The 21,452-nt window shown below is 39.1% G+C and overlaps 1 protein-coding gene across 4 annotated transcripts in view; it reads left to right on the top strand.

Moving 5' to 3' along the window:
• STIM2 (stromal interaction molecule 2) overlaps positions 1-20,328 on the top strand; it is a 151,500-nt gene extending 131,172 nt beyond the window's left edge. For 2 of the 4 annotated variants that reach the window (XM_042984814.1, XM_042984813.1), the window contains 6 exons: positions 1,513-1,680; positions 1,943-1,966; positions 2,389-2,489; positions 2,722-2,960; positions 12,624-12,897; positions 17,804-20,327. In XM_042984814.1, the coding sequence (XP_042840748.1) occupies positions 1,513-1,680; positions 1,943-1,966; positions 2,389-2,489; positions 2,722-2,960; positions 12,624-12,897; positions 17,804-18,281 (1,284 nt within the window). In that variant the 3' untranslated portion in view covers positions 18,282-20,327. Of the gene's footprint in view, positions 1-1,512; positions 1,681-1,942; positions 1,967-2,388; positions 2,490-2,721; positions 2,961-12,623; positions 12,898-17,803 lie in introns of all 4 variants that reach the window. The other 2 variants (XM_042984811.1, XM_042984812.1) reach the window with 2 other exon arrangements.
• Positions 20,329-21,452: the final 1,124 nt, after the last annotated feature.

Raw genomic sequence — 21,452 nt, 5'->3', positions numbered from 1 at the left:
TTTCTTTATCAGAACAAACTTGTGTACAGTACTCTTATTAGTTTATTCTGGCACACAGTAAAGTTTATTTAAGTAAGTTGGGTTTGTTCAGATCAGACGTTGTTCTGCACATGAGTTTCGGAGTGGAGTTTCTAGTGACCTTACTTGGCTTTGAGGAAGATAATTTGCAGTTACGGTGCTCCAGAAGTGGGATGCTCCCCAGTTCATTTGTGACTTTGTCTCAAGGTCTTGAGTAGGTACATAACTCTTTATATTCTATTGTGTGTCTTTACATACCTTTAGCTTGAACTCTTGCTAGTTTTCAGATGAATCATTTCTAGAATGAATTGTCTTTTCTTTCTGTGTTCTTTTCATAGGCTTTAAGAGTTTTTTCCTTAGCATCTAATACCAACTGATGCACTAAGCATTTTAGTTTTCTAACTGTTTATTGTCTGGCTCTCCTAAAGGGCAGTCAAAGGAAGACTTTGACACCCTGACCCTGAAGCCTAGGTATAGTTTCTCATGGAAACATCAAGCAGAGGCTCACTCAGAACCTATTTTCTTAAAATTTACACATGGTCTGCCAGTTCTGATTTATCTACTTTCTGGTATGTTAGAAGCAGTGAATTGAGTAGAAGTAGGTGAAACAGACTGTAATGGACAGACGTGCTTGTAATAGTGAGAAATAAGTAACCATGAAGAAGATGTGAAAACCTTCAAAAATGGTCCATGTAGATAGCTTACAGTAGTGCCCTCTGGGAACATTAGAAGGGGCACCAGGACAAGTGTTTTCACTGTGTTTCGGATACTTCTTTGTGTTCTCCACAAACAAGCCCCGCGTTATGAGAAAAACATCAGTTTTGGTTTGTACGTGCCTGGCATTTTCTTCTCTCTGGTGAGTCTGGCTATTATAAAATATAAAAACTAAATAATACAGCTTAAGATCTATGTAAACCCCTTCTACCCTTTGGCTTTCCAGCTTTGCTTAGTGAGTTAAGATGCACTTAAAACTTCAGTTTTAGTTTTAAATTTTTTTTTTTTAACATTTATTTATTTTGAGAGACAGAGAGAGGCAGAGCATGAGCAGGGGAGGGGGAGAGATTGAGAGAGAGAGAGACAGAGACAGAATCTGAAGTAGGCTCCAGGCTCTGAGGTGTCAGCACAGAGCCTGATCCAGGGCTCGAACCCACAGACCGTGAGATCATGACCTGAGCTGAGGTCAGACGCTCAACTGACTGAGCCACCCATGCGCCCCAGTTCAGCTTTAGTTTTAATGTTAGAAATACATTGTTTTAAACTCAGTGATTTGAGAAAGATGTTTATGAAGAGCATAATTCAAATTGCTTTCTCTCTTAACTTTGATACCAAAAAAAATCTTAATTTCTTAAAATGTATCTCAATATAAATATCTTTTTTAAAAAAAGACATTTCTCTCTCTTTCTTGCTCCGTCTCCATCCATCTCCCCCCCCCCCCTTCTCTCCCTCTCGCATCCATTCTGTCTCCCCCACTCTTCCTTCCTCCCTCACTCCCAGGTTCGAATGGCACTGAAAAAGGCTGAAAAAGAATTTGAACTCAGGAGCAGCTGGTCTGTCCCAGATGCACTTCAGAAATGGCTTCAGTTAACACATGAAGTAGAAGTACAGTACTACAATATTAAAAGACAAAATGCTGAAATGCAGTTAGCTATTGCTAAGGATGAGGTACTCTATTTCAAAACTTAATACATTTCTAAAGAGATTAACCAATTAAGAGAGAAAAATATGAATAAAATCTGTATTTGTTGTACCTTCTTTTTGTGAATTGAAACTTACTTATCTTAATGGACTCTTATAATCATAGGCCGTAGAGTAAAATTACTGTATGTAGAGAAGTATATACTTTTCAGAATGACCTTCGTGTCATTTAAAAACCATCCCTGTTATCGTTATCACAAATGTTTTATACAGAGCTTTTCTCCTCCAGGTTGCTTCTTCATATCTGATTCAGGTTAGTAGTTACTAGAAATTAATATTTGACTCTTAATTAAATTGTGTGAAATAAGATTAAGTTTTAATCTGATTTCTAGCAAAAAAAAAAAAAAAAAACCTCAGTTCACTCACTAACACCTCATTGCGGTAGGATATAATTAATGTTATTTTGTTAGTTTTAATAGAAGATTCGGGTCTTTTCTGAACCATCAAAATAAGTGAAAAATTTTCCAGAACAAAGTTTTGAATTCTGTTGATTGGCTTAGGAAAGCATGCTTTCTCCTTCATCTGTTTTCTTTTCTGGAAATTAGGGCCTTATTTTGGCTATATAATTCTCCACTGGTTTCATCATTATTAATATATTCAAAACAAAATAAGCTTGTATGTGTGTTATTTTTTTTTTCCAGACCTACCTTATTTTCTCTCTCCTTGGGTTTCTAGGCAGAGAAGATTAAAAAGAAGAGAAGTACAGTCTTTGGGACTCTGCATGTTGCACACAGCTCCTCCCTAGATGAGGTAGACCACAAAATTCTGGAAGCAAAGTAAGAATGTTATTTTAGTTACCTGTTTATTTGTATTATGCTGAAATTTGTAATTTCTGAACAATTTATCACTTAATCACGTACAATTACATAATTTATACTAATTCTGAGAACGGATAATTCCTTCTTGAAATTAGTTTATTGCCATGGTCTGTTCATGTAGTTGCCCTTTTTTAGTGCCATATTGAAGACTCGTTGATACCATAAGTAATTTCCACCTTGGCTTTTACAGGAAAGCACTCTCCGAGTTGACAACTTGTTTACGAGAACGACTTTTTCGCTGGCAACAGATTGAGAAGATCTGTGGCTTTCAGATAGCCCATAACTCGGGCCTCCCCAGCTTGACCTCTTCCCTGTATTCTGATCACAGCTGGGTGGTGATGCCCAGAGTCTCCATTCCACCCTATCCAATTGCTGGGGGAGTTGATGATTTAGATGAAGATACGCCCCCAATAGTGTCACAGTTTCCTGGTAAGTGCTGAATTCAAAAAAGAGAGTTTGGTGCAGTTTAAAAAATTTTTTTTATGTTTGTTCATTTTTGAGAGGCGGAGAGAGAGGGAGACACAGATTCCAAAGCAGGCTCCAGGCTCCCAGCTGTCAGCACAGAGCCCGACGCGGGGCTCGAACCCATGAACTGTGAGATCATGACCTGAGCCAAAGTCAGACGCTTAACCAGTTGAGCCGCCCAGGCGCCCTGAGTTGGTGCAGTTTTTAAAGTAACTTCCTACCATGCCTTTTATGACTCATTGACTTTGAAATCTATGATAAAAATTTTGTTCGTTCTTCATTTTCTCTTTTTTCTGCTTGTGATTAATAATTTGTCTTTATTATGTGAGAATAATACATCAGATGCATGTCTGTGTATATCTATACACACACATATGTATAAAGTAATACATCATACATGCTAAATAATGTACAGGTGAAGTACTCAGCTTTGAGGGTAAATATCCTTTCAAATCGCAGCTTAATCTGTAGTAAAAATTAGGGGAAGATCTTGGAAACTTGAGTTCTGGTCCTAGCTCTGCCACTGACTAACCAACTGTGTGACTTTGAGCCTGTCTGTGATTTATCTTAAATTGAGTTGCCCTTCCCAGTAGGTATGTTTTTGTTGTTGGTTTGCTTTTCTAATTCTGTCCTTTTATTGAGAAGAGTATTATCTTGCTGTATTTTAACTCCTGAAGCACTGAATCCCTTTACTTTTAAATAAAACTTAAACTGTGCTTATGTTAAGGAAAACATTTTTTTGTTGCTAAGAAGTGGAACGCCTCCAAAGGAGGCTTTTAAAAAAAAATTTTTTTTTATAATTCTTTTTTTAATGTTTGTGTATTTTGGAGAGAGAGGGAACGTGCACACCTGCACAAGAGAGCAGGGGAGGGGCAGAGAGAGAAGGAGACAGAGGATACAAAGCAGGAGCCCGATGAGGGGCTCGAACCCAGGAACCGTGATATCATGACCTGAGCTGACGTCAGATGCTTAACTGATTGAGCCAAAGGTGGTTTTAACGTGGACAGTTTTCATTATATTGCTTTGTTATGCTGCATTCTTTGAAAATTTTTACATTGTAAAGAATGCATTTTGGTAGGAAGGTGAAATTTAAGTATTTTAGATTTTGTTAATTATTTTTAGAATTTATTAATACATATTTGGACTTTTTGCAAAGTTCTGGAGAGCTTGAATTTAAAATGGGTGTATTCTTATATTAGAAATCATTTGAAAAACTCTTCATCCTTGTTATTGCCTGCCTGATTCATTCTCCCAATCTTTGTGACTTTTCGAAACAGTGTAGGTAGAACAAGATTCCAAAAAATGGAAAACAGAATTTAATTATTGATTTGGTTGAAAACTTACACAGAAATTTTAGTCTCAAGACAAATCGTATGTAAACATTTTCCAGTTTGAATTTTTTCTATCCAGTTGTTACAGTTTTCCTGATGTTACGATTTACAGAGAGTTCTAATTTTTAAACTTTTATGAAATAAAGCCCTAAATTTGCAGATAAATAGTGAATGACTATGCGCTTGGGTTCATTTCTGTGGCTTTAATTCTCAGGCTTAATGGCAGACAGATAACAGGAGTCAGCTGGGGAGCCACCAGACTCTTAAAACAGGAGGGAAGAGAGGACAGATTATAAATGCAGTGAATGCTGGAATGCGCTCATTTCACTGGCCCCATGCTGCAGGGTGGTTACAGTTGCAAAGTTATACCTAGATCTGGGCCAGCTCTGCTGTTGGAATATTGTCAACTTGTGTTTATTTGAACTATATGTCCTTAAACTTGCCAAATGCAACACTGATTCGTAAGTATTTGATTTTGTTTAAAAATTGTAGCTTTTTAAAGTCACAGTTCCTCCTCAGAATCCGTAATTCTTCAGTATCAGAAGTATGGATGAAGATATGTTCCCTAAATTAACTAATTTATTTTCTTGGCTTTTTTGTTTTGAAGTTCTTTTGATATCTTATCTTTGATAAGATATGATATGATATCTTTGATGGGGCAAAATATAGCTCTGTGTGGCTAATTACCTTAAGTTTTCAGTGATTGTAAAATACAGAGAAATTTGAAATTGAAAAAAGTATAAAAGTTGATTTTAAATTTAGTATGATGTTTTAGAAATTCTGTGATCAAATTTATTATCTGTGAACAAGAACTCCTGCCAAAGATTGCACTTTGAGAGCTCTACTTCCACCCAGTGGCACAACAGTGATACTGCACTCTGCTTAGTTAGGAAAGCACAATTTCTTATGCTATGGTAGGATGAAGTCTAGGGCAGGATGAAGGCCGTTTTATTATATGCCCTCTGAAAAGTTTTACATTTGTACCATGGGTATGTGTAAATTGTCTAAGTGAAATAACGGTAAGGAAACATGCCTGTGGTGTGTTGGAAGCAAAGTAAGATTGTAGAACTGTACACAGAATAATACCGTCTGTGTTTAATTTTGCATAAATGAAAAAGAGAGAGGCGCCTTGGGTGGCTCAGTCGGTTAAGCACCCGACCCTTGGTTTCAGCTCAGGTCATGGTCTCGTGGGTTATGAGATCAAGCCCTGTGTCAGGCTCTGAGCTGACAGCACGGAACCTACTTGGGATTCTCTCTCTCCCTCTCTGTCTCTGTTCCTCCGCTGCTCATACTCTCTCTCTCTCTCTCTCTCTCTCAAAATACATAAATAAACATTAAATAAAGGAGAGAAAATATTGTCAAAGCTTAGCTCCTTGTGGGTAGGAGAACAGATGATAGATTTCTCCTGTTTTATAGTATCTGCTAAATATTCACTGTGGGAATGTGGTTGCAGTTTATTTAAAAGTTCGTAATTATTAAGTCCTTCAGATGTACTTATAAATACTGAAAATAAAATGTTTACTTGCTACAAAGATAAACAGATTTTAATATTTTGCCTTAATTCATCTCTTTGCCCAAAATGAACTATTATACATACAGCTAAAGCACATGGCCTCACCTTCCTACTCTTCTCAAGTTGTAAGAAGAGCCTATTCTACTTTTATTATATGCAGATGTATCTGTAAACAACAGACAAAATTGTTTAAAACTTTGCTCACGGGGGTCACCTAGTGGCTCAGTTGGTAGAGTGGCTGAGTCTTGATTTCAGCTCAGGTCGTGATACCAGGGTCGTGGGATCAAGCCCCGCATAGGGCTCCACTGAATGTGGATCCTGCTTAAGATTCTTTCTCTGCCTGCCCTTCTCCCTGTCTCAGGCTCTCTTTCTCAAATTAAATATATATATATGTGTGTGTGTATATATATGTATGTGTATATATATATATACATATATATACACATACATAAATGTTCATCAAACTGTAGGTAATGTTTTGCAGCTCCTTTTGCTCACAAGTATATATTTAGAAATTTTCTGTATACTGCATTAAATATAAATATACTACATTAAATTCACTATAACTGTTTAATGATTTAACCACAGTGTATCTGTTTATTCATGATAATAAGCCACAGTCTATCCATTTTTCTCCTGAGATAGGTAGGCTCTTTGCACTTTTTTGCCTTTGCAGACAGTCCTGCCGTGAGCATCCTTACCTTACCTTTATCTCCTTTATGCATGAGTTTGAGAGTCTCTGGGTGGATACCTGGAAAATGGATCGCGTTCAGTCATTGGGAGGGCAGCTGTTACTAGGCATTGTGAGGTCGCTCTCAAAATGGCTCTGTTCCTTTGTATACCCACCGTTTATGAGAGCTTTTCTGCCTCTATCCTCACCAGTACTTGGGATAATCTGATTTCTTTTGTGACTTGCCTGAGTATTATATGATACCAAAGTGTTACTACAATTTTTATTTCCTTGGTGACTTTTGAGGTTGAGTACCGTTTCATTTATTAGTGTTTGTCATTCAGATTTCTTCCTATCTGAGTTGCTTATTCCTACTATGGAATCTCTCCCAAGATTCCTTATTGATCTGGAAGAGTGTTTTTTTTCTTTTTTTAAATATTTTCTCTTTTTTTTTAATATGAAATTTATTGTTACATTGGTTTCCATACAACACCCAGTGCTCATCCCAACAGGTGCCCTCCTCAATGCCCGTCACCCACTTTCCCCTCCTTCCCACCCCCTCCATCATCCCTCAGTTTATTCTCAGTTTTTAAGAGTCTCTTATGGTTTGGCTCCCTCCCTCTCCAACTTTTTTTTTTCCTTCCCCTCCCCCATGGTCTTCTGTTAAGCTTCTCAGGATCCACATAAGAGTGAAAACATATGGTATCTGTCTTTCTCTGTATGACTTATTTCACTTAGCATAACACTCTCCAGTTCCATCCACGTTGCTACAAAAGGCCATATTTCATTCTTTCTCATTGCCACGTAGTATTCCATTGTGTATATAAACCACAATTTCTTTATCCATTCATCAGTTGATGGACATTTAGGCTCTTTCCATAATTTGGCTATTGTTGAAAGTGCTGCTCTAAACATTGGGGTACAAGTGCCCCTATGCATCAGCACTCCTGTATCCCTTGGGTAAATTCCTAGCAGTGCTCTTGCTGGGTCATAGGGTAGATCTATTTTTCATTTTTTGAGGAACCTCCGCACTGTTTTCCAGAGCAGCTGCACCAGTTTGCATTCCCACCAACAGTGCAAGAGGGTTCCCGTTTCTCCACATCCTCTCCAGCATCTATAGTCTCCTGATTTGTTCATTTTAGCCACTCTGACTGGCGTGAGGTGGTATCTGAGTGTGGTTTTGATTTGTATTTCCCTGACGAGGAGTGACGTTGAACATCTTTTCATGTGCCTGTTGGCCATCCGGATGTCTTCTTTAGAGAAGTGTCTATTCATGTTTTCTGCCCATCTCTTCACTGGATTATTTGTTTTTCGGGTGTGGAGTTTGGTGAGTTCCTTATAGATTTTGGATACTAGCCCTTTGTCCGATATGTCATTTGCAAATATCTTTTCCCATTCCATTGGTTGCCTTTTAGTTTTGTTGATTGTTTCTTTTGCAGTGCAGAAGCTTTTTATCTTCATGAGGTCCCAGTACTTCATTTTTTGCTTTTAATTCCCTTGCCTTTGGAGATGTGTCAAGTAAGAAATTGTTGCAGCTGAGGTCAGAGAGGTTTTTCCTGCTTTCTCCTCTAGGGTTTTGATGGTTTCCTGTCTCACATTCAGGTCCTTTATCCATTTTGAGTTTATTTTTGTGAATGGTGTAAGAAAGTGGTCTAGTTTCATTCTTCTGCATGTTGCTGTCCACTTCTCCCAGCACCATTTGTTAAAGAGACTCTTTTTTCCATTGGATATTCTTTCCTGCTTTGTCAAAGATTAGTTGGCCATATGTTTGTGGGTCTAGTTCTGGGGTTTCTATTCTATCCCATTGGTCTATGTGTCTGTTGCCAATACCATGCTGTCTTGATGATTACAGCTTTGTAGTAGAGGCTAAAATCTGGGATTGTGACGCCTCCCGCTTTGGTCTTCTTCAGAATTACTTTGGCTATTCGGGGCCTTTTGTGGTTCCATACGAATTTTAGGATTGCTTGTTCTAGCTTCAAGAAGAATGCTGGTGCAATTTTGATTGGGATCGCTTTGAATGTGTAGACAGCTTTGGGTAGGATTGACATTTTAACAATATTTATTCTTCCAATCCCTGAGCACAGAATGTTTTTCCATTTCTTTATGTCTTCTTCAATTTCCTTCATAAGCTTTCTATACTTTTCAGCATACAGATCTTTTACATCTTTGGTTAGGTTTATTCCTAGGTATTTTATGATTCTTGGTGCAGTTGTGAATGGGATCAGTTTATTTGTCTTTCTGTTGCTTCATTATTAATGTATAAGAACTCAACTGATTTCTGTACATTACTTTTGTATCCTGCGACTTTGCTGAATTCATGTATCAATTCTAGCAGACTTTTGGTGGAGTCTGTCGGGTTTTCCACGTATAATATCATGTCATCTGCAAAAAGCGAAAGCTTGACTTCATCTTTGCCAATTTTGATGCCTTTGATTTCCTTTTGTCGTCTGATTGCTGATGCTAGAACTTCCAACACTACGTTAAACAACAGCGGTGAGAGTGGACATCCCTGTCGTGTTCCTGATCTCAGGGGAAAAGCTCTCAGTTTTTCCCCATTGAGGATGATATTAGCTGTGGGCTTTTCATAAATGGCTTTTATGATGTTTAAGTATGTTCCTTCTATCCCGAGTTTCTCGAGGGTTTTTATTAAGAAAGAATGCTGAATTTTGTCAAATGGTTTTTCTGCATCGATTGACAAGATCATATGGTTCTTTTCTTTTATTAATGTGATGTATCACATTGATTGATTTGCGAATGTTGAACCAGCCCTGCAGCCCAGGAATGAATCCCACTTGATCTTGGTGAATAGTTCTTTTTATATGTTGTTGAATTCGATTTGCTAGTATCCTGTTGAGAATTTTTGCATCCATATTCATCAGGGATATTGGCCTATAGTTCTCTTTTTTTGCTCTCTGTCTGGTTATTTGATGGTTGTAGATAGCTTCTCTCAGGCTTTGGCTTTTCTTTTTTAGTGAACTCTGTTGTTTTCTTTTTCAATCATATGAGTTTTTAAAAGAACATTTCTAATGACAAATTGGTGAACCTGATTTGTGTTTTTTAATGTCTTTTTTAGAAGATGATAGATGTTTCCTCTCCTAAAAGTTTTTTAGATTTGCTTTAATCCCTTAGTCTTTTAATCTACCTGGAAGTTATTTTTGTTCATATTGCAAGATAGGAATCTAAATCTGTCTCCTGATGTGTGGATAAACAGGTGTCCCAGCCTCATTCCTGCTCTCTCCCTGCTCATCTGTAACTCCACTTCTCTCCACAGGTGCACACGTGCTTACAGGCTCTCTGTTTTGTTCCATTGCTTTCATTCTGCTTTAGTTGCTATTTATAGTTTGATAGTATGTGTTGGGGTTTGCTAGATCTAAATCGTCCTTTATTATTCAAATTCAGAATTGTTATTCTTGGCCAGTATGAATTTTAGGATTAGCTTATGAAATTCCATAAAAAGTTTCATTGAGCTTTTAATGGAATTTCTTTGAATTTATTGATGCATTTGGGAAGAGTTATTACTCATAAATTTTATTTATTGAGATTTGCTTTTATGTCTTTAAGTAAAATTTAAATTTTTCTCTGTACTGTTCTTGCACATCTTTTCTAAAAAGATTAATTTCTGAAAAAAAAAAAAATAGATTAATTTCTGGATATCCCCATAGGATTTTTTTTTTTTTTTTTGGTAGTTACACGTTAACTTTCTTAAAAAAATTATATGTGAAATTGCTTATTGCTGATGTCTAGGGAACTGCTGTTGACTTTGCTAAGTATCTTATATACAGAAATAGTGAATTCTCATATGAGTCTTTTGGATTTTTTTGTGTGTGCAGTAATAAGTTGTTTTTTTCCTTTTCAGTCCTTATGTCCACCCCCCCCCAATCCCCGCTTATTTTCTAGTCTGAGACTTCCAGTCAAATGTTGAATAATAGCAGTGATTGCAGGCAATAACGATTGCCATTTCTGACTTTAAAGGGAATGCTCTCCACCGTGAAATGTGATTTATTTTTTTTTGGTTTTGGTTTTGGTTTTGGTAGATTGCTTTTAAGGAAATTAATTTTATTCCTGTTTTACTAAGAAAGGTTTTCCTTTTAAATCAGTGGATGTTAAATTTCACCAAATTCTTTCCTGTGTAATTTGAGGTGATCACTTGCATTATTATTTTTCTTTATTCTGTTGTGTAAAAGGAGCCTAGTGTGTGAATGCATTTAGAAAAGCCAAGGGAAGGACAGAGTAATAATCAATGTCAGGTGCTGGTCAAATGTCAGGGAAGGATTGAGCGATCTGTTGAATTTAGCAACAAGGGAATAGATTATGAATTGTTGAGAACAGTTGTGGCGAAATTGTATGTGAGCACTTTACACTCCGAATGAAATAAAATGAAGTAGTGGAGAAAGTAACAGAGGAAATTCTTCATAAGAGGAAGAGAGATAATGTCAGTTGAAAAACAGTCTGAGGATGGAGACGAGTGTTTTGTCGCTGCTATTGTTTAGCATTTTGTTTTTTTAGGTTTATTGTGTCCGCATTTTTTAAATGCTATTGTGATGTAGAAGATGCAAATAAAGGCAACAGAAGGACTACACAAAAGAGTTAAGGTGCTTGAGCTTGGAGTAGAGAATGGGACAGATAAGTGGAAGGAGCAGAGTGTTTGAACTAGAAAGGTAGACACATGGTCCGAATCTCAGTTGTCCGTCTGCCGTCTTGATATACAATACCAAAAATGGAGCAGCGCTGAATGACTAGGGCAAGACAGGGTTTAAGAGTGGGTGGCGGTGTAAATGTCTGGAGAAGAGGGGAAACCACGAGTGGTTAAGGTGTTGGGAGGTCTTCCCAATGAGATTGCTCAAGCGGAAGATAGATAGGTAAGGAAATGACTGGGAGGTGGGATGAATGGGGTTGTAGAGATGGCAGTTTCAAGAGGCTTAGTGTTAGCTTCAGAAAGAACATGTTTTTATAAAAGGGCGTAGGAGTGAGGGTTTCCAGAGAAGAGTGCTGGGGAATGAGAAGGCCACCAACCTGATGTTCTGGTGTTGCAGCACGTGAGGTATACACAACGGGGAGCAGCCTCAGCTTGCGAAGGCTGTTCTGACTTCGGGGTGTTAGGTTTCAATTAAGGCAAGGACATGGAGTGCCCATTCTATGAAGATATTAAGTGTGTAGGGGCAGTTTTCTACTTGCACGGGACTAGGCAGAGACTGGCAGCAGAAACAAGATGATCTAAGACTTCTGGTTAGTTCCACAGTCATCAGTGTTCAGGAAACAAGTTTTTGTCTGACCCCTGCCTAACTGGTTGGGAGACTATGTATACAGTGTTCAAATGACCCTTGAATAAAAACTTCTTAAAGAGTGGGAGGCAAACCATAAGAGACTGTTAATTACAGTGAACAAACTGAGGCTTGCTGGAGGAGAGGTGGGCAGGGGATAGACTTAGATGGGTGATGTGTATTAAGGAGGGCACTTGTGATGAGCATATGTAAGCGATGAATCACTGAATTCTACCCCTGGAACCAATATTGCTCTGTATCTTAACTAACTAGAATTTAAATCAAAACTAGAAACATGAGAAAAAAAAAACCTTCTTGAAGTTCAAACAAGTTACACGATCTCGAGAGATACCCATTGAAAAATGCAGCCTGTTTTTTTTTCTAATAGTTTTCATCCTGTAATGGTGAAACTAACAAAGTTTTGCAACAAAGTACAGATTCCTTAATATGCTGTATTGATTTATTAACTTAAAGATTTACTATCTTGGGTAAATTTTCAAGACTTTGTGGTTAGGAATGCCAAATTTCATGTTAGAGCCTCATGTGTTTATGTTCTCTTCTGTTTATTTTCTAGACCTGCTTTCATTTTTATCACACTTTAATTTTTTATTTCTGAACTTTGCCAAGAAGCAGTAGAGATGATGGGGGAGGGTAATGACCAATGCAGGTCCTTACCCAGCGAGGGCCCGTTCCGGGGTGGTGGGTAGTAAGGGCCCTTCTCCCTTGTGTGTGTGTGTGTGTGTGTGTGTGTGTGTGTGTGTGTGTCCGTCCGCGCGCGCGCGCGTTCGTCCACAGTGTGCCTGGAGGCAGCCCTGGTCTCATGTGCATGTGTGTGTTTGTGCTTCGTTTCAGGGACCATGGCCAAACCCGCTGGGTCGTTAGCCAGAAGCAGCAGCCTGTGCCGCTCCCGCCGCAGCATCGTGCCGGCCTCGCCGCAGTGTCCACGCGCACAGCTTCCTCCGCACGCCCCTCACCAGGTCCACGCCCGGCACCCCCAGCACCCTCAGCACCCACAGCACTCCTTGCCTTCCCCGGATCCCGATATCCTCTCGGTGTCAAGTTGCCCTGTCCTTTATCGCAATGAGGAGGAGGAGGAGGCCATATACTTCTCTGCTGAAAAGCAATGGTATTGCAGTGAATCGACTACAGTAGATGTTGGGCTGGGTGGTGGGGAGGTGGGCGTGGGTGGGTCGGAGTGATGCGTTGGATTAGTTTTCTGTTGCTGCACAGTGAGTGACCACAGACTTAGCAGCTTCGGGCAGCATCCGTTTATTAGCCCCGGGTTCTGTTTGACAAAGTCCGAGCTTGCTGTGCCTGGGATTTCTGCTCAGGGACTCGCAAGGCCAAATGCAAGGTGGTTGCCCAGCTTTGTTCTTCCTTGACGCTTGAGGGCCACTTCTGACTCCTTTGGTTGTGACAGAGTTTGCCTCCCATGGTTGCAGCACGGAGGTCCCAGTTTCCACGCCTGCTCTCAGGCTGCTTCCATGCTGCTGCCAGTTCCTGGCGGGTGCACAGTGGCCCTTGCTGTGCGTGGCCTCCGTCTTCAGAGACTAGGCCTTCTGACAGGTCCCTTGGAATCTGTGATGCCCCCTGTCTCTGATCTCTGGAAGCGATTTTAAAAGGCTCACTCATCACTTGGATAGTCCTTTCTCTGTCTGAAAATCAGCTGGTGTGGGGCCTTAATGACATCCGCAGAGCCCCTTCATGGCAGCACCTCTGTTCGCGTTTGATAGAATGATTGGCGGGACGTGTGTGTACCCCAGAGCTAGAAACTTGGGGACCGTCTCAGAATTCCGCCCACCACAGGCAGAGGTAGATATTCTGACATATAACTGCTTAGAGACCAACCACTGCACACAATTGACTCAAGTCTCAGAGCACAAACTTGTCTTGTGAGCAGTTTTATATGTAAAATACAAAGGCATGAACTTAAATATACTTGAACACAAACATTAAATATGACTGTTTAAAATACTTGTTGCCACTTAATGGTTTTTTCTGTCGTGTGCTAGTACTTGGCTAGTGAACAGGAATTATCAGGCGTCAAAGGTGGAAGAAAATGTTAAGAACTTAAAGGAGGGCATTACGTTCACACGAATTTCTTGGCATAAAGTGGGCATAGCAGCGTCCAGCTGCTGGCTATGGTCCAGCCAAAGGACCACCGTGCTCCACGAGCCCCACTGATCGGAGGCTCCCTCCTAAACCACGTCTGTCTTCAGAGCAGTGTGGCAGTAAGCGACAGGAAAACTGACGCTGGCTTCTGATTTTGTAACACTTAGCAGCCATGTAGCCCCAAAGTCTTCTGTCCTCAGATGAGAAAGAAAACCGGAGGCAATGGCTGGCTGTTCTCGGTGACCTGTTGCGGCTCTTCTCTGTCATGTGATTCTTTAGTTGGCATCGTCATCAAATGATAATTTTCACACATGATTGTTTTATCTCTAGTGAGAGTCAACTTTGTGAGTAGCCAAGATCATTACAGCATATTACTGAGCAGATAGTCCAAGGTTTGTATCCTCATTACAGCTGGAGAATTTGACGTGGCTTTGCGTGGATACCACTTTCTGATTAGTTTTTTGTATAATCTTCACAGTAAAACTGTGGCCACCTGCAAGATGGCTTTACTGACAGAACCAATTTGTGTGGCTTATGGAAATTAATAGGAAAGCTAGAGCTCTGTGTCCAGTAGAATTTTCACGTTTATGGAAATGTTTAGTCTTCCTTTCAAATAGCAATGTCAGAAATGCACAGTAAATATGAGAATTTGGATTCAGAAAACTTTTCCTCCTCTTTATTTAGTCTCTTACATGATGAACCACTAGAACCCTTACAAAACAGTAATAGTAACAACATTTACTGTTTACTGGTCTTTTATGTTCTCTGCATTATGTACATGGATGCTCATTTACATCTTACCTTGAGTTTTGTTACATAGGCATTAAACTTGCACGAATTCACCTATTCCTCACTGTGAGAAAGAAATAGAAAAAAATAGCATAAATGGTACACATAATTAAGCTCAACATTCCAAAGAATATATGTTCTAAAAAAAAAAATGCTCACAGATTATACCATTCCTGCACTCCAAAGCTGACTGGTTATGCAGAAGAAGCAGCACTTCATTATTTATTTTGGAGTTAGGATGTTAGAACTAGAAGTAATTTTAGAGATTAATCAAATTATCTTCCTTTGACAGTGAAATTGAGTCCCGGTTACATTAAGTGATTTGCCCAAGGTTGTGTGGCTGATTAATGGCAGGGCCAGGACAGGAATCTAGGTCTCCTAACTTAGATCAGTATTCTTTTCACATATTATTTAGATTTTAGAGACCAGTTTTTGAAATATTTTTAACCTAGCTTAGAATTTCATACACCAAGCAGCCAAACCACAAAGCAGAGTAGAAGTAAATTTATAAAATTCTAACTAAATCAGCTTCTGGTTCTGGAAGCTGAACAGCTTCAGGGAACAGTGATATATGCTGTATAATTAATGGGTATCCACTCCAAAAGGAAGCTAACAGAAAATTCCCTACCAGCGATTGATTTCTGAGTCCTTTCTTTTTATCTGAGCTGCCTTGTGCCCTCTGTAAGCACTCCCCATTATCATATTGTAAAAGCACTTAAAAAGTCTGCAGCACGTGTAACTGTATTGTGTGAAAGCATCATTTAAGTCTTTATTTGCCCAGGGGATTTTGTACCTTCTGAGAGCTTGTAGTGTAATAGAAACAATCTTCACATACATGTGTAAAATACATAGAAATGACCAGTTACATTGAGCCATCTAAGATCAAGGTTTAAAACACGGTATTAACATAAAAAACATGTCAGAAGTAATATCACTATGTGAATAATGAGAGTAATCACAGGTCATCTGAGGTGAGAGATCATTCATTTCATTTACTCTATAAATATGAACTTAGTTCCTTGCCGTATGCCGTGCACTGTCTTGAGCTGCCAAGACAAGTGAGACAAGGTCCTGGCCTCACTCTAGCTGGTGGATTATGATCATCTGTGTTCTTGCCTTTCTCTTGTGGCTTCAGCTCTCTTCCTTGTCCCACCTTATTCCTTTTGCCACTTACTTTTTACCGTGACTCTACTTTTTATTTCTTACCGTTTCTTTCAGAGAATGAACAATATTTGTGTCATGTGTGGTGCATATCAGAACAAGTAAGACATGATCTCTGTTATCTGAGATCTTTTCTCCTTTTCTTTCATCTCTCTCTCGTCCATTTGTTCATTCATTCACTCATTCATTGGGTGTATCACATATTTATTAAATACCCACTGTGAGCTTACCACTACTCCAGTGCAGAGGATACAGAAGTTAGAAAGACTCCCTGTCCTCATAAACTTTTCTTTCTTCTGGAGAGACATATCAAAAGTTAATACAAAATATCATTTTAGGTGGTGGAATTTTCTGGGATGCTACACAAAGGTAAAAAGAAAGAGAATACTTCCTGGATAGAGTGGTTAGGGGAAGTCTCTCTGGAGAGAGAACAGTTGAGCAGTGACCTGAAAGACATTGAGAAATAAGCCATGTAGAGATGGAGGGAAGGAAAATCGGAGGCAGAGGAAACAGCAGGTGCAAGAGCCCTGGGGGAGTCACGAGATCGGCACGTTGGGAGGAACAAGGAGGAGGCCATGATGTAATGAGACGGGGAATGGTGGCCTTCCGCTGGAGGGGTCGCCGTGGTCCTGATCCTGCTGGGCTTTGTGGACGTTGTGGACTTTGACAAGGTCTTTGGATTTTAGCCTGAGTATGGGAGGAAGCGTTAGTGAGTTTTGAGCAAGTAAATGATGTGCTGTGAGTTTTTAAAAACCACTTCAGCATCTGTGTAGAGAAGTAGTTAGGAGGGAGGAACAAGAAGGGAAGCAGGGAGACCCGTTAGGACGCCATCACAATCCTTGAGGTGAGTCCAGGGGGGTGGGTAGTTCAGAAAGAGGGGCAGTGCCAGTGGGGGAGTGACAAGTGTTGGATTAGAGGTATATTTTGAAGTAATGGCTGATAGCATTTACTATATGTTGGCCTTGGGGTTGTGAACTTTTGTCTTTTCATTTTCTCTCTTTACTGTGGAGAAGGGGCAGGGGCAAAAATCACAAAGGGATAAATCCATGAGAATTTATTGAATGTCTGCCTTTTTAAAAATAGCATTGGGGAGCCTGGGTGGCTCAGGCAGTTAGGTGTTTGACTTTCGATTTCAGCTCAGGTCCTGATCTCACAGTCTGTGGGATCGAGCTCCATGTCGAGCTCTATGCTGACAGTTCAGAGCCTGCTTGGCATTCATTCTCTCTCTCTCTCTCTCTCTCTCTCTCTCTCTCTCTCTTTTTCTCTTTCCCTCTCCCTCTCCCTCCCTCTCCCTCTCCCTCCCCCTCCCTCTCTCTCTGCCCTTCCCCACTCGAGCCCTGTTTCTGTCTCAAAATAAATAAATAAACTTAAGAAAAAAAGTGTTATGTCATTGACTTTCACCTCCCATCCCCCCCTCTCAATTGTACCTCAGCTTCCTTCCCCCATTTTTAAACTTGGGAGAACTTACATTTTAGCTTAGTATATTCCTTTCTTCCTACCTCAGGAAGATATATTTCATCAATTTAATGACAAAAAAATAAAGGGAGAGACAGTGACTGAAGTTCATCTTTTAAAATATATAATGTCAACTGTGTGATTTAGAAAGAAAAAATAGTACTGAAACAAAACACAAAAGTAGCTGAAATAAAATTACTAAATCTGTAAAATTTACATATTTTTATTTGTCTGACAATTGAAGAAGGTGTAACTTGAGTTATGTTTCTTAGATTGGAAGATTCCATTTTTATAGTTCATGTAAATATTAAACATGGAGCTTTGATAAGTTGTATTATTTAAAGTAGTAAGTTTCCGATTTTGTCAAAATGCGTGCAGAATTTTAGCATTTCTCCCATTTACATGTTGATAGATTAAAAAATGGAAGTTGTTTTAGTTAGAATTAATTACAGTGTCGGCTGGTAGTCTTAAAAAATATTGATTTAAGATTTTACCTCTGTCTCCCTCTCATCCAGGGAAGTACCAGACACGGCTTCAGAATGTGACTCCTTAAATTCTTCCATTGGAAGGAAACAGTCTCCTCCCTCAAGCCTGGAGATATACCAGACATTGTCTCCTCGCAAGATATCGCGGGATGAGCTCTCTCTAGAGGATTCATCCAGAGGAGAGTCCCCGGTAACTGCAGATACCTCGCGGGGCTCTCCTGATTGTGTGGGTCTGACAGAAACGAAGAGTATGATCTTCAGTCCTGCCAGCAAAGTGTACAATGGCATCTTGGAGAAATCCTGTAGCATGAACCAGCTCTCTAGCGGCATCCCGGTGCCGAAACCTCGCCACACATCCTGTTCCTCCGCCGGCAACGACAGCAAAGCAGTTCAGGAAGCCCCTCACGTCGCCAGGATAAGCAGCATCCCACACGATCTTTGTCATCACGGAGAGAAAAGCAAAAAGCCATCAAAAATTAAAAGCCTTTTTAAGAAGAAGTCTAAGTGAACCGGCTGACTTGATGGAATTCGTTCAAGGGGCATCTTTAAACTGTTACCTCCCGTCCTCCACCCCCTCCCTTTGTGTTGTTTTAATTTTAGGAATGTAACTCCACTGGGGCTCTCCAGACTGGATGCCGCAGTGGAGTGTCCTAAGGGCAACTGTCTACTGTCTGCTTATTTAAATGACTATATAATCAGTTCATCAAGCCAGTTATTACTGAGAAATCATTAAGAGATGAGACAGTTTACAGTCATTTCTGCCTATTTATTTCTGCTTTGTTATTAGTGATGTATATACAACATTTTGTTGAAAGCCACTATGGACTTACAAGCTTTAATGGACTAGTAAGCCAGCATGGGCTTGCAAAAAGTTCTTGTTTACCACACCATCTTCTCATCTTTCCACAGAGCTATTTACATCCTGGACTAAATAACTTAAAGTAAAACTAATTGCACTACCGTTTTCCAGACTGGAAAAAAAAAAAAAAAAAATCTCTGCAAGTGAAACTGTATAGAGTTTATAAAATGACTATGGATAGGGGACTGTTTTCACTTTTAGATCAAAATGGGTTTTTAAGTAGAACCTAGGGTTTCTAATTGACTTGATTTCTGGAAATGAAAACCCACGCTTTTATTATGGGAAGCTTCTTTAAATGCATTTAATATTATAAAGTTTCAAGTCCTGCTGTAAAGATCATGTTGTTTTGTTTTTCCCAGGGCTTTCACTGTGATTTACTGCATTGCAGGCTGTATGATAAAATACAAATAATTTAGGGAGAGAAGGCTCTTGATTCCTTACACATGTGGAAGAGTTAAAACTTGATTGAAGGACTTAAACATTCACAAGCTTAAACTGAGGTTGGGGACGTGGGGATTCAAGCACTTGTTTACAGACTTTGAATAACATCAAAGAAGTTACGGTTTGTGAAGAATTTGTACTGTGGAAAAGATAATAAATTGGAGACGTTATTTTGTGGGACTGTGTTGATTTTTGTTGATAACACTCCACTGAAAACACTATACATTTTCTGGAGAGCTCAGTAAGCGGTCTTGTTGCTTAATTGCACTATAAGAGATAGTGATTTGGAAGTTGTCAACAAGTTTCTTTCCATTTTATATTGTTTGTCATACTTTTATGTAGTTTGAAATGTTTAAATGTTCTAATATCAAGATTAACAAATATAAATTTATGGTGCATTTAGATTGTGTCGTATCAATTTGTAAAGCTTGGGGTTCATTGAACAACTAGGTTATTGTAAGGGTAGCTTTCACTGTGGAGATGGTCACATAGAGCAGAAAAGCACGGTCACATCTGGGGAGTTTTTGCCTAAATACTTTTTCTTTTAAAAATTCAGTCATAAATGATGTGGTTAATGCAGTGTGGATGGACGTTTGGATGAATAGTGGATACGTATTAGGATGGCTTTTTAGCATTATGGCTAAAATATGTAATGTCCAACCCAGTCCCGCTTAGATGAAAATGCTGATTGATAGGAAGTTTATTTGAGATACGCTCCAAAGAAATACTTTATCAAGAATATGAACAGTCATCTGAAGTCTCCTGAAAGTTGTGGTTGTTTATTCTCTCTAGTACTGTTATTAAAAACTATTGAGGTCTCGGATGATATTTATATATACAGATACTTATATATGTAAGAGACAGTGTTGCAAGGGCAAAAATGGATTGACTGAAGCAGACGTAGTGTTGTGGACCAATCAGAAGGTAAGATAACCTGACAGGTCAGGAGTTGAGCAGTGGCACTGAAGTTTATGGGGTGGGGAGACGCGTGCAGGAAGAAATGAAAAGCGTTCTGGAAAGTTTCTTCAGAGTGAGGGGAATACCTTTATCTTTCTCCTTCTTAACAACCAGGCAGTTCTTCTCTCTGAAAATTGCAAAAAGGGTGAGACTTTGTGGTTTGACAGGTGGAAGAGGTAAAAGCCGCTGGGACAGGTTATGGGGTGGGAGAGGATGGCTCTAGGGGCTCCTGCCTGGCCCTCAACCTGTTGAAGGTTAGCAGGGAATTCTGGGTCAAAGCCACCGACGCTGGTGCGTGGGGGCTGGGGTGGGAGGGGCCGACTCTCAGGAACGCATGGTTTGTGCTAACTTCCATGTGCTTATTTAGAAACAAATTCAACCAAGGGATTTTCACTGCTGTGTGTTGCTTCTATTACTTGGCGTTAGTACAGTGCTCTGTATTTACAAACTCAACAGAGCATAATTGAGTTTTAGAAAGTCACAATAATTTCTGTATCATACCATTTATGTGTGTAGAGTCGGGCATTTGTATGCTTTTTAAACTACCAGTTTGTTACCTTATTAACCTTATAAAACTATGGTGTTTTTCTGATTTTAAAAGTAATCCCCTCCTTATTGTAAAAAAAACGATTCATGATAGAAAAGTATGAAAGAAGAAAAAACGAGCAATTGGGTCAAATTCTACTACTGCCCAGTATAATTGCTTTTCAGACCTTGGTACGTTTTCTGCCAGATCATTTTCTACATATTGATACGTATTTTACATAATTGAAAACATAATATATGTATTTAATTTTACATCATGCTTTTCTCTTAATCTAAGCATTTCTCTAACATCGTTAAAACTTCATGAACAACATTTTAATGACTGTCATATACCATTGTGTGGATTTATCATAATACTTGTAATCATTCTTCTATTATTAACCTTTAGGTTATTTCTGATTTCTGATGCGTGAAATACTAGGATTTTACATTTATTGAGCACTCTGTACTAGGCACAGTTTTAAACCCTAATATATATTCTCATAGAATCTTTACACCCACCTTGTAAAATAGGTAGTTTTGTTTTGTTTTGTTTTGTTTTGTTTTTAAGAAATCATTCCGCTGATGAGGAAACTGAGCCCAGAAAGTTAATAGTTTGCTGAAGGTCACATACCTAGTAAGTGGTAGTGTTAACTTCTAAGTCATACATACCACATGAATTCTAATCAGCATCTTAATTCCTTAGAATATATATTTTTAGAAGTGTATAGAAAAGCTTAAAGATAATTTATATGTATGTATGTGTATATATATATATATATGTATCTACACACACATCGTCTTACATATATACCTTGGGTATAACTGTGTTTGAGGTTTCTTATCTGGATGGCCATGTGTATAGCCCCCCAATACTTGAGTGTATGAATGCCCCTT

This window comes from Panthera tigris, chromosome B1, assembly GCF_018350195.1.
Source record: "Panthera tigris isolate Pti1 chromosome B1, P.tigris_Pti1_mat1.1, whole genome shotgun sequence".
Taxonomy (NCBI): domain Eukaryota; kingdom Metazoa; phylum Chordata; class Mammalia; order Carnivora; family Felidae; genus Panthera; species Panthera tigris.
This window is presented reverse-complemented; position numbering and strand designations above follow the sequence as displayed.